The sequence below is a fragment of the Delphinapterus leucas genome, chromosome 18 (genome assembly GCF_059928025.1).
Source record: "Delphinapterus leucas isolate spDelLeu-1000000601 "Yukka" chromosome 18, BTC_Dleu_Yukka2, whole genome shotgun sequence".
Lineage (NCBI taxonomy): Eukaryota > Metazoa > Chordata > Mammalia > Artiodactyla > Monodontidae > Delphinapterus > Delphinapterus leucas.
In genome coordinates, this window is record NC_143146.1 from 68,013,165 (window position 1) to 68,025,886 (window position 12,722).

Genomic DNA, 12,722 nt, shown 5'->3' on the forward strand with positions numbered 1-12,722 from the left:
AAATGGATGTGAATAGTAGTCAATTTAAAAGATAAAGAAACTATTTCTTTAACATAATAAATATCTTTACTTCCTTTCAGTGAAGCTTCATTTTTCTCAAAGTTTACAGCACTCCAACTCCATTTAATAAATACTTTCAAGCATTACTCATTGAACTTATTTATCTAGAAAGTAGATGTATGAGATATTTTAAGTTCAAATATAATGCTTGAAAACTAATGACTGAGAGTAAAAAATATCCAATCTAAACTAGGTCTTTTAAATGTATTTATATTTTATAATTTTCTCATTAAAAAGTTCTACTTAAAGGAAACTATATCAATGGCTCATTGTCAAATAAGTCTATGGGTTAAACTTCCTTAATACCAATGATTTTCAAAGAAAAATGACTTTGTCAATGTAAAAAATCTAAATTTATAAGAATTATTATTTTCAATTTTAGGGGTATTTAAAACTTTTTTGTGACCAAAGTAATTATAATCTTAAATAATTTTACTCGTGACAAAAATCTTCATTATCTCTTTATGGATACTTTTTTTTTTTCCTTAATGGATAGTGTCAAATTCATCAGACTCAACCTTGAACTTTCAACTATCTTATTAAATTTCCAAAAGCACACACTATGCTTTCAATCCCTTCATTGATCATTCCTCATCGAACACCTTCATTTATTTCACTGAGAGGTGGTGTGACATTATGGAGAATACAGGATGTGGAGTTAGAAGATTAAGGCTTGAGAACTAAATCACTCTCAAGCTATGTGATATTAAATTTCAGTTTTTCAGTAAAAATGGCAAGACAAATGCCACTTCACGTATGACTGGAGAAATTAAATGAGACTGTATTTAAAAGAACTTTGTCAATTATGAAATGCCTTATAAATGTTAATAACTGTTACCATTTTCTAAAGTGAAATAATTCTCTGCTTCCAAGATAAGGTATTTAGTTACAATGATCTACATAAAGATCAACAGAAAAGAAACCAAACTAATATTTTGGATTTATCATCAAAAGTCTTCCCTAAACTTCTAAACTATTTCATTGCCTATCTAGAAAGAAAAGAAAATGATCAATTCTTGATTTGAAAAGAAGTCATTAGTAAAACTACAATATTTTTTCCTAAATCTCTCATTAAAATCCTTATGGCTAAAATACAGAAACACAGGCTGATTGACAGTGCTGTGAGACAAATTTGTAGATGGTAGGAAAAAATATTACCAAAGCTTCCTGATTAACCGATCATTACCAACTTTGTACAAAAGCTCTCTGTAACAGGCTACTACAGGCATCTTGTCAAGTACTGAGGGTATGAGATATGTATTATGAAAAATTAGTTCTATGAATGAGGGAAAAAATTTTTCATCTCAACAACCTGTAATGATGGCTTGTAAATAAATGCAAACAACATTAAATGCCTTTCTACTAAAAAACTTCTAAAAACATCTGATTTAATAGCAATTGACATGAAAGCCTCCAGACACTTCACTGACAGCAAACTCAGCAGTCTGGTAGTTAGTACAACAAGGGATATAAATAGAGTACAGTGTCTAGAAGCCCAGTTTTTAATGTCAAACAGACCTGAGTTAGAATTCTACCTCTATCTATTTTACTTTGGTAGTGTATATATGTCTAAGGTAGTAAGCAAATAAATCTCTCTAAGCTCCATCCTCCTTACCTTTAAAATAAGACATAATAGTTTGTACTTCATAAGACTGTTACAAAGATAAAAGGATATACTGCATATAAAATGCTTAGCACTTTACCTGGAATATTATAAGTGGTCCAAACATTTTAGCTATCATTAGTATTGCTATGGCTCCCAAAAGTGCTGATACGATCTGGGTCTACCTCAGCAACAGTATCCAGAGTCAAAGAAGCAATAATCCTGATATACTCTGTGACTGTCAGACCTCATAAAGTCCTATGTATAGTTTTAGGCACCATATTTCAAGAATAATGACAAAAAGCATCATGTCCATAAAAGAACAGTTAGGATCACAGTAGATCTAGAACACAAGTCATGTCAGGAAAGACTGAGAGTCTAGAAAATTATAGTAAAGACGTGAGAAAAAATTACACCAATTTTTAAAAATCTGGAGGTATTTGACAAGGAAACAAGATGAAATTTCCACATATCTCCAAATACCAGATTAGGGCCAACAGGGGAAAGAACTCTCTAGTAATTTTTATGAGCACCAGTTTCCAAACACTGATGTGTTCAAAGGGCTAGGACGACCATGTCACAAGAGTGGTGGTGAGAGAGGTGGGAAGCTGGTTTGACTGATTTCTCCAATTCTTTTTCAATCCATAATTTTATGCATTTGTTAGAACTACTATTTCCCCTTTAATTATTATGCTGATATTGTTTATCTAGAATCAGAGGACTGTCCATTTTGGTCCTTAATATCATTTATTCACCAACACTACCCATTCCCTAACACCTCAGACCATTCTCTCTCGTAAGCAATATATTTTACAAATTATTTGAATGTTTATACTTGCCAGTATGTGTTGATAACATATTAGTTATTTTCTGGAATGTTATTATGTATTTGCAACTACTTATATATGAAAGTAAAAATTTTCAGCTTTTACAAAATCTTAGTCAACATTTTCCACTTGGTTACTTATCCCCCCCTACATCAAAAGGCTTACCTAGGAGTCTATGTACCCATTGTGGGTACCCCATTAGGGTGCATAAAAACACACAAATTTTTAGAGTATATACATTTTTCTACGGTGAGCATACAATTTTTATCTGGATTCCAAAAATATAGCCACAAAAGTTGAGCCACCAATCTAGACTATTAACATACTCCATTCTTCTACTAGATCTGCCAGTCATACTGATGGATATCTAGAATACTCTACACTACACACATTTAAAAAAATACATTATTCTATCTTATGAATATTCTTTCCATATTTTCCCATACAATTTCACACTTCTGTCCCACAACGTTAAGACTGAAAACTATAAAGAAGTGGAAAATTCCATTATACTACATATAATCTATACATGTGCCAAGGCTGTAAAGATTATCATCAAAGTAGCACAAGCCAGAAAACTATTCTATCTAATTCACTTCAACAAAATGTTTCACTGAGTGATTAATTATATGTTTTGTAATACATTGAGTGTATTACAAAATACATGTAAGTGTAAAATTTTCCATCATTGAATTCATCCTATCTCAAAGCCATAGATTTGGGATGTGGTCTTAAGATCTGCTCACTCATTTAACTCTGACGTGTGAGGGACTGTTCTGAGATATAGCAATGTATAGAACAGACAAAATCTCTGCCCTCATGGAATTTACATTTCAATAGGGAGAGACAGAAAATACAATAACATAAATGATTAAATATAGTACACCAAGTGGTAAGTGTTGTGAGGAAAATAAGCATGGACAGGAATAACGAGTATTATTGGAAGGGTGGCTAAGAGAAGACATATTCAAAAGGTGGTATTTGAGGAAACACTGACAGGGTGAATGAACAAGCCAGGAGGGTATCTAGGGAAGAGTGTCATGGGATAGCAAACAGGAAGAAGGCTAGTGTGACTTGAGAAGATTGAGTGATATGCAGAGATATAAGAGATGAGATGAAAGAAGTAACAGGGCCTCAGATCATAGGTCCTTATAGTCCACTGTAAAGATGCTGTCTTTTCCTCAGAGTGGGATCAGCAGCCATTAAAAGCTTAGGAACAGGGGAGCAATATAACATTAGGTTATAACAGGATCACGCTGGCTGCTATGTTAAGGATAGACAAGGGGGAAAAGGCAAATGGCGGGGAGACTGGTTAGGAGAATACTACAATAATCTAAGTAAGAAATGCGAGTAGTTTGGATCAGAAATGCAAAGTGAACAATGGGTCAAATTTTGACTATATTAAGAAGGCAGAACAAACACGACTTGCAGAAGACTGGATGTGGGTATGAGAGAAAAGTCAAAGATTACGTAAAGATTTTTGCCTTAAGCAACTGGAAGGGCAGAACTGCCATTAATTAAGATAGGGACTGCTATGGTTGGAACAGTTTTTTTTGTTTGTTTTTGTTTTTTTATGACTGTTATTAATCATCCAAGTAGTAATGTTGAATAAGCAATCAGATAGATGAGTCTTCAGTTTAGGAGACAGGTTTGGGCTGAGACATAAAATTGGTAGTAATCAGACTATATGTTATTTAATGCCAGGAACATGGATGAAATCACCAAAGAAGTCAATGCAAAGAGATGGGAGAAGTGGTCCAAAGACAGAGTCTTGGGGATCTCCATTAACTAGTTATGTGAGTTTTGTAAAAAGGATACTATTTGATCTGTACACTTCAAGAACTGTCCTAAGTGTAAAGCGAGACACTGAAAGTAAGAAATGGCTTTTAAATAGTGACTTATTAAGACAAGTGAGTTTTATATCTCACTCATGGATCCTATAATAATTCCTTTCTTCTTTCCACTTGCTCCCTCTTTTCTGTAACACTTGCTGAGCACTGACAGGTTAAGGGAATACAACTACACTGACAAGTTAGGGGATACCAAGACAAGTAAGACATAACCCGTGTCAGAGATGCTTGAAGAAAATACAAGAGACAAAACTGCAATGTATTTCGATAACAACTCTGATTAGAGTTATGCACAAGAACTTTCAGAAACATAAAGGATGAGCTTTATCAGGGAAGAGTAAGCTGAATTGAAAAGGACCAATGGGAATCAGCCAAGAAGAGGAAAGTTCAATATTAGAAACTTCATGAGGCAAAGAGATATGAAAAATCATAAAAGATTGAAGGACTGCAAATAGATCCTTACGGCTGGTGAAAGATGAGGACTTTATATTCCAAACTAAGAAGTTCATCCTTTACTGTGTAATAAGAAATTGTTTCAAAATCTTCATCAGTATTGCATTTAAGAAAAACATCTCTGACCTAAATGTGGAAGGTGCATTTGGTGGGGGAACACCTGGAAACAGGTGATAGCTTTGAGACTGGGCATGTCAAATCTTTTCTGGATTTCAGGTCTTTTAACCAAGTTCGTAACTATCTGCCACCTTTTGAGACAAACTGTAAGGCCATCTCATTTATTCTAGGGATTTGGAACTTTATGGGACTTTTTGGAAATGATGCATTGTTCTATATGTTGGGAAACTGAGTCCCAGAGAACCAAAGAGAACAGATAAGGGTCACACAACTAATTACAGAAACCCATTACTGATAGCCATTTCTTCTAATTTCTAGATTATTACTCTTTATCTAACAAGGCTTACTGTTGTTAAACATTTATCTTGAAAGAAAAAATTGAAACTATGAAGAAAAAAATTTTACTTCTGCTTTTAAGTTGACATTACAATTTACTGCAGCTCATTAGAAATCACAAGTTTATTTATGATGTTTTCATGATTTATTCATTGCTATCTTGTAAAGTATTTAGAGTACCCGTAGAGAAAGAGGATGTATGAAAAATAACTGAGTATTTCATTAGTCCACCCTTTAAAGAGAGATGCTTTTTTCAGCTCACTGAACTGTCTGTGGAAATGCCAGGAGAGAAAAAGGCAACAACATTGGGGAAATTAGGATACAACCATGCTGGGTCAAAACTGCATCTTCTGGCAACTGGCCTTAAAATACTATACCCAGGGTACTTGGAGCGTAATACAAGCTGGGATTTCAGTGGCTAGGTATCATAGAAACTTTCAGTTGTAAAGGCTGGCAGAGTTTTAATCAATGTAGCTTACATTTACTTGCTCATTCTTTAAGTGATATAATCAAAACACTTTTTAAAAATAAATTAGAAAACTGTAAGAACAGAAATTGAAGTACTCAGCAGTAATTGTACGTTTTCATATTCTGACTTAATTCTAAGCTTAAAGAAATCAATGTAGGAGGGTTCCATCATCTCTACTAAACATTTCTTTTTTATTTATCCTAAATTGTCATCCTTAGCACTAATATTTAAAACATTAGTGTTAAAAAACTAGAGAGAGAATACCTAGACTAAGCTTATAGTTTAGGTTCAGTAATATGAAGGCTATATATATTGTTTTTTAGTCCCATAATATTTACAAAATATTTTTTATTTCAGAGATTTTCTTCTTCAGAGAATGAAACACTTGGAAGCAAGGATATTAAAAGTTTGAGGGGAAAAAATACAAACTAATTTGCCCAAACATATCAAACTCAGTAACTGAAACACAAGCAGGTATGTAAAATCAAAAAGGATGAAATATAAATAATAAGATCATTGTATACTAGCCACAGAAGCAACACAATTACTAGCTTTTTGTGATATCCCAGACTTAAGATAATTTTCTGAAATATAACGACAGTTAAAATGTATAGAGAAGCATATTGTCCTCTGCCTTTTTTTATTGTCTTTTGTCCAAACTAAGGGGGCGTCTCAGGAATCCCTGGAGAATTAAGACTGAGCTAAATCATAGATACATACAAAATTCTCAAAAGATTAAAAGCATTTGGATATACAGGGTTAAATTTTAGTTTAAAGGATATGGTAAAGCTTAATTGGTGGTTTTGGAGAAAAGCATTCCCTCAATCTAAAAGTTACAGAGTTACTGATACCTGAAAAAAATACAGCTCAGCTAGGCTATTTTATAAACCATAGATCTACACAGAAATCTACCACAAGAGACAGTACTGTTGGGGAACTCTGCAACTAGATTTATAAGTTCTATTATGAGATTATTAAACTCTTCTGTTAGAAATAAAACCATGATAAATATTCCTCTTCGCTTCATAGTGACAAAACAGTAGAAAAACTCTTGTAGTTTCGTAATCATATTTCCTCTACACATACAGTGTGTTCCATCCATAGAATGACAGTAGCGGATGTCTAGGATTTTCAGTGCTTTACAATGCATAAATATGCATTTGTTAGGGCCACTCATTGTAATCAAAGACATATACTTAAATCTGCATAGATGATGACTGGAGGAAATGAAAGAAAAAGAATCAGCATTTCCCATATATATAGATAAGAAAATTTATATAATATTTCATAATACAACCTGATGAAAGATTTAATACTAAAAGAAAAAGGTTTATTTTAGTTAAGTCTAAATGTTTCTAAAATTTGATGTTGCAATTTACCGAATGAAAACGATATTACAAACTTCAAAACACTGAAATTCATCAATGTGGCATCCTAAGTGAGGAGAAACTCCACATGTAAAACATAAGTTAACATAACTCAATTGACATCAGTTGTTTTAGGAAGTTATTCCCAAACTTACAATCTAGAATAAGTATAAAGAATATACATTGTTAGCATGTTTTCAATAGAACAAATAAACTATTGGCTAACAAAAGGAAAATCCTAGGTGATTTCCACTGCGATTGTACAATATTATTATGTATGATTTAGTTACAAAGAAATGAGCAGCTGAGTTTACAGCTATTTTTCAACTAAAGATATAAATGAAAAATACATTATTGGTAGAGTAAGACCCATGCTAATTCTGTGTTTGAAACTGTAAGTATTCAAGATTTGCCTCTAAAGCCTGTCTTCTTGGATCCTATTTTCAAGGAATTCAATCTGATGTTAAAAGACATGTCATAACTTGAATTTCAGACTTTAGTGCTTCAGAAATATGTTTATATACTTCATAATGTGATTATAGCTACCTTAAGACAGATAAGGCAAATGGTAGCAATATATTGGAAATATAATTGAAAAATGCAGTTGTCCAGAAGCACTTGTGGGGATGATGTCTCAGAAAAGCTGCTAAAAGCTCCAGAGTTTGAAGTTAAATTTTTGATGTTGTCACTCTCAATCTATTGAATGGCTGACAGACAATCAAACCCGTCTGGCTGGCTGGCAGCTCATTTTCCTGGCAGGTGGCAAACAATTAGACACACCAATTTGTGCCTCCTGATGACATTAAAGCATGAAACTAAGTTGTATGCAGGGCCTAGTGATTTGTGTGAAAGCATTTCAAAAATAATACTCTTTGCCGTGGCAACTCATTTCAGACTGCCACCTCCCATTATGGCTTTGAGCACTGAAGACGACAGACTTGAGTTACGTGCAGTGCAAGGCCGCTTCTGTTCAATCCGTCATCAGCGCCCCCTGAGACCTCAATCCCCTCCTTTCATCAATATCACCTCATCATTTACATTTGATAGTACTTGAGCTACTGCATATATTAACTACACTGGAGACCCTGCTCCTAAAAAGAATTGAAATATGCTTTGTGCTCCTCGATTTCATTCCTACTTATGCAATTTAGAAGAATGATTCCACTCTCATTGCATTTTGCACAAATGCTACCAGGAACAAGTGGAAAGTTCTATTTTTTGTAAAGCAATATCCTCAAAAGTGTAATAAATTTTGAGTAGCTAAGAATATCGGCACTCAGATGACTGCTTCATTAAGTTTTAATGAAAAAAACTGTTCTAATGATAATCCAAATTAAAACAGAAATATTTTACTTAATGTTTATTTCACTGGATTCTCTTATGCAAATTACGATGATTCTCTGTATCTACTGTTTTATATTTTAACAAAATTTAGGTATAGAACTTAAAAATTAAATGGAACATAAAACTATGACCCCAAGTTAAATTATTATACCATTTATTTATAGATAAAGATTTATAGATATATACAAATACTTACATGCTTATGCTTATACAAACTCATAAACACACATACACATATATCCTGGGAACACAAACCAAATATGAATTGGCATAAGGAACATCCAAGGAACTATATGAATGAACCTCCAAACTATTAAAAAAAAGAAACAATTTCCTACCTTTTATACCCCTCCTTTTTTTAGTTTTTAAAAAACTTCTGACACTTAACACATTTTATCTTATAGACAACTATCTGTAAACATTTTATCTCCTTTTACTACTTTAAGTTCATAGAAAACAAACCTGATTCTATCTCTTTATATTTGACATGATGACTAATGCCATTCATATTTTCACAATAAATTTTCAAGAAATATCTGTAGGATGCTGGTTGAAATGCTTATAGGCAAATTTTAAATCATATTTATGTATGAAAAAGATAATTCATCCTAACTGAAAATGGCTTTACTGCCACACCTCAACCCCTAAACTCTAAAAAAATTATTGTCTCTAATTGGGACAAAGCAGTTTGGCTATTTTAGAGAAAACATTATGGAATATATATTACATTTTGACTATATATTTATTTTGACATTTAAGAAACATTTGACTTCCTAACTTGATCTTTTCTCCCTAAAACAAAAAACAATTACTTTCCAGTTTCCTCACATATATGTATATATAAATGTATACAATATATAAAACATATATATATATATATATATATAATGACTTCTCTAATCTACTGCAGTCACTTGATGATAGATTATAATCAGAATCTGTTTCCCTATTTCCAATTCAATGTGCTATCGCCATTTCATATTAAACCCCCTTTTTTGAAACATATTATTAAAATGCCTGACTATGAGATCAATCCAGTTGGCCTGTCACTTTGATAGTCTTTGTAGTAAGAATCTACAGTAAAAAATACAAAGTTTTCAAGACCCTCCTAATATTTTTAAATTAACAGACTCTAATTTTCCTTCTAGGCATAGAACACTGTAAATAATAAATTCAGTACCTACCTGTCAAAGGAATGAAACTGCATAGGAAGAATAGCTTGCGCTTCTCTCTTCAGTGCTGGATCTGGGTATGGGATAGGTTCAGGGCCACATTCTGCAATTTCAACTGGGGCAGCCACAAGACTTTTCAATATTTCCTTGACATTGATGCCTTTGGTTTGACTAATGCTAGATATAGATGGCGCAGGCTTCAACATTTCACTGGGGTTCTCAGTTAGGCTTTCCTGTGACTTTTTCACTTCGGATGACAAAGTAGATAACAGTTCACTCATGGCATCAGGGCCTGTGCTAGTCTCTAATTCTGCCCCATTCAGGATGCTAGCCACTTGCTCCTCTCCGATTCCTGAATCAGTATGAGGAATGGAACTTTCTAGATGAATATCTTCACCAGGGGCTGGTGTTTCTTTTTCCTTTGCCGTGTCTGGAAATGCAGCAGGTGTTTCTGTAATGAAAGAAACTGATTTAAACAAAAAGCTTCACGGGGAAAACCTAGTATTATTAATAAAATATACTCACATATTAGAATAAGCAAAAGAAAACCTGTAAGAAACAAAAAATCTGCTAAATGGATGTGCGTAACAACACAACTTGATTAAAATATATCAACCACATACACCTGTCATTTTGTTTGGCAAGCATCAACAGAACCCTGTTTCTTTTATAAATCATCTGGCATTTCAAAATTGATATATAAGCATGGAGAAATAGTTCCTACCACAATTGCTTATAGCAGCTTGTAAATAATTATTATATAAAGCTCCCCTTTTATACTTTTATTGTTAGCTACCAATCATGCAAGATAAATTATTATACTTCTCTAATATCTCCTTAAAAATATTAAGTTACTTTTATATCTTTTTTGGTATTTCAGTAACCAATAATGAAATGCCTGATTGAAATATTTAAACTAGTTAAAGATATATTTTAAATTACACATAATACATAAAATTCTAAAGAGTTAATTGCAAAAAGCATGTCAAATGATTAGTTCAAAAGGATAAATGCTTTGATAATAGAATAGTGAGCCTCACAAATTTAACCTATATGTGTCTTAAGAACAATTATTTTGGAATACTCATGATGATTCTTTGTGCATAAATAAAAATTTCAACTTGTGAAAATTGAATCACAAATACGTATGAAAACATATATAATATTACTAACTAAAATAGATAAAAAGAAAACCATCTTTAAAATGTTAAATTCCTATCAAATCTCATTATACAAAGGTCATTATAATAAAGTTTTTCATATGTTACCAAATTCTAAATGATGACCTTGAAAAATTTATCTAATCTAAGTACAATGGGAATAATAGCTTTTAACTTAATAAAGTCATGTTGGAGAAGAAAATAAGATACACACTTATTTACTTGCAGTTCCTGCATGAAGTAGATACTTAGTAAATGGCAGCTATTTGTATTACTTTAATAACTAATAGTTCTTCTTTGTAATACAAGAAGGGCAAATTAAACTATGTCTATGATCTCTTCGAAATTAACATCTGTAAGTTCTATAAAACTGCCCTTAGGTTTGTTTGTTTATTTATTTATTCATTCATTCATTCTTGGCTTGTTGGGTCTTCGTTGTGGTGCGTGGGCTTCTCATTGCAGTGGCTTCTCTTGTTGCGAAGCATGGGCTCTAGGCGCGCAGGCTTCAGTAGTTGTGGCACGTGGGCTCAGTAGTTGTGGCTCGCAGGCGTAGTTGCTCCACGGCATGTGGGATCCTCCCAGACCAGGGATCAAACCCATCTTCCCTGCACTGGCAGACAGATTCTTAACCACTGCACCACCAGGGAAGTACAGAAACTGCCCTTAGGTGTTGTTGTTGTTGTTGTTTATTTCTTTGTTTCTTTGATTTGAAAGGTTATTAGAACAAGAAACTAAAGATATACATCTCTCACAAGTCCATGTCATGTGGCAGTTTTCCTCATATTTATTAAATAGGTTTTAGTTTTGCTTGTTTGGGCAAGGATGTTAGAATTGAAAGAACAAAAGATTGCTCCGTAGAACATGATAATAATATTCAAACACTAGATGAACAACAAGAAAAATAGGTTTTTCTTAGTTGTTCTTAAGGCTAAAACTTAAAATAACTATATAAAGTTTTTTTGAGAAGACAGAAAATTTCGGTAATATTACTGGCAAAACACTAGAGAAGGAAAAAGGTAAAGATAACAATTTGGCATTTTTTAAATAAAACCTTGTGAGAGCAGATTAAGACAAATCAGAATAATAGCATTAGGAATAATATAGAAGAGAAAGAATCAAGATGCTTCTGAAATATCTAGCTTAAAGAAAAAAAAAGAACGGTGATATGTCACTAACTGAAGAAGAAAGCTAAAAAGAAGCAAGTTTGTTCAGGAAAATAATGAATTAATTGAGTATGCAGAATCTCTGGGACATTTATATCTGTAAGTCAAGGAAACTATGGCCATATATTTAGGGAACATTCAAACAGAGGTGATAATCAAATTTTGGAAATTGATGAAATTACCTAGGAATATAGGATGGGAAGATGGCTAAGCCAGTTATTTCCACTCTTAGAGATACTACTGAGTTTACTTAATGCATGTTTAATCTACAGATTACATAATCTTGGAGAGAAAACAATTACAGCAGAAAACTCAGGAGAGAATTAAACAGCGGTAGTGACATTTTTATGGCAACAGGACAGAGAATGTAAACACATAAACAAAATAAGAACTCTAACATCAACAAAATATCATAGTGGAATAGTTACTAGCATGGGCTAACTTTTCTTAAAGAGTTTAATTGTCAAAAGGCATAAAGTCAAGTCTAGCACTTAGTCTAAATTTAGCTAATTTATAGATCTTGTCTACAGGCTTGGCTTTACCCTAACATGATGTCTCAGAATCTTTATTTATGATGTGTTTTACATTAAGAGCTACACAAAAATGTAAACTTTTCAAGTTGTATTGGTCTGAAATATAAGCATTTTGCTAGCAAACAAAATATCTAAGAAAATAAAAATCTTTGGTTTGTGTCCACAAGGTGTCAAATAAAAAGATTTTTTCTACCAACTATACAATTTTTTGCTTTTCTATTCAACTGACTCTCTCAGTAGACAACTAAAATCTATAACTCAGTAGCTA

At 32.8% G+C, this 12,722-nt stretch overlaps 1 protein-coding gene across 1 annotated transcript in view; it reads right to left on the minus strand.

Annotated features, from left to right (window-relative positions):
* Positions 1-12,722, minus strand: part of NBEA (neurobeachin) — a 620,750-nt gene that overhangs the window by 379,109 nt on the left and 228,919 nt on the right. Inside the window, exon 31 of the mRNA XM_022574654.2 lies at positions 9,611-10,049. Within this exon, the coding sequence (XP_022430362.2) occupies positions 9,611-10,049 (439 nt within the window). The remainder of the gene's footprint in view (positions 1-9,610; positions 10,050-12,722) is intronic.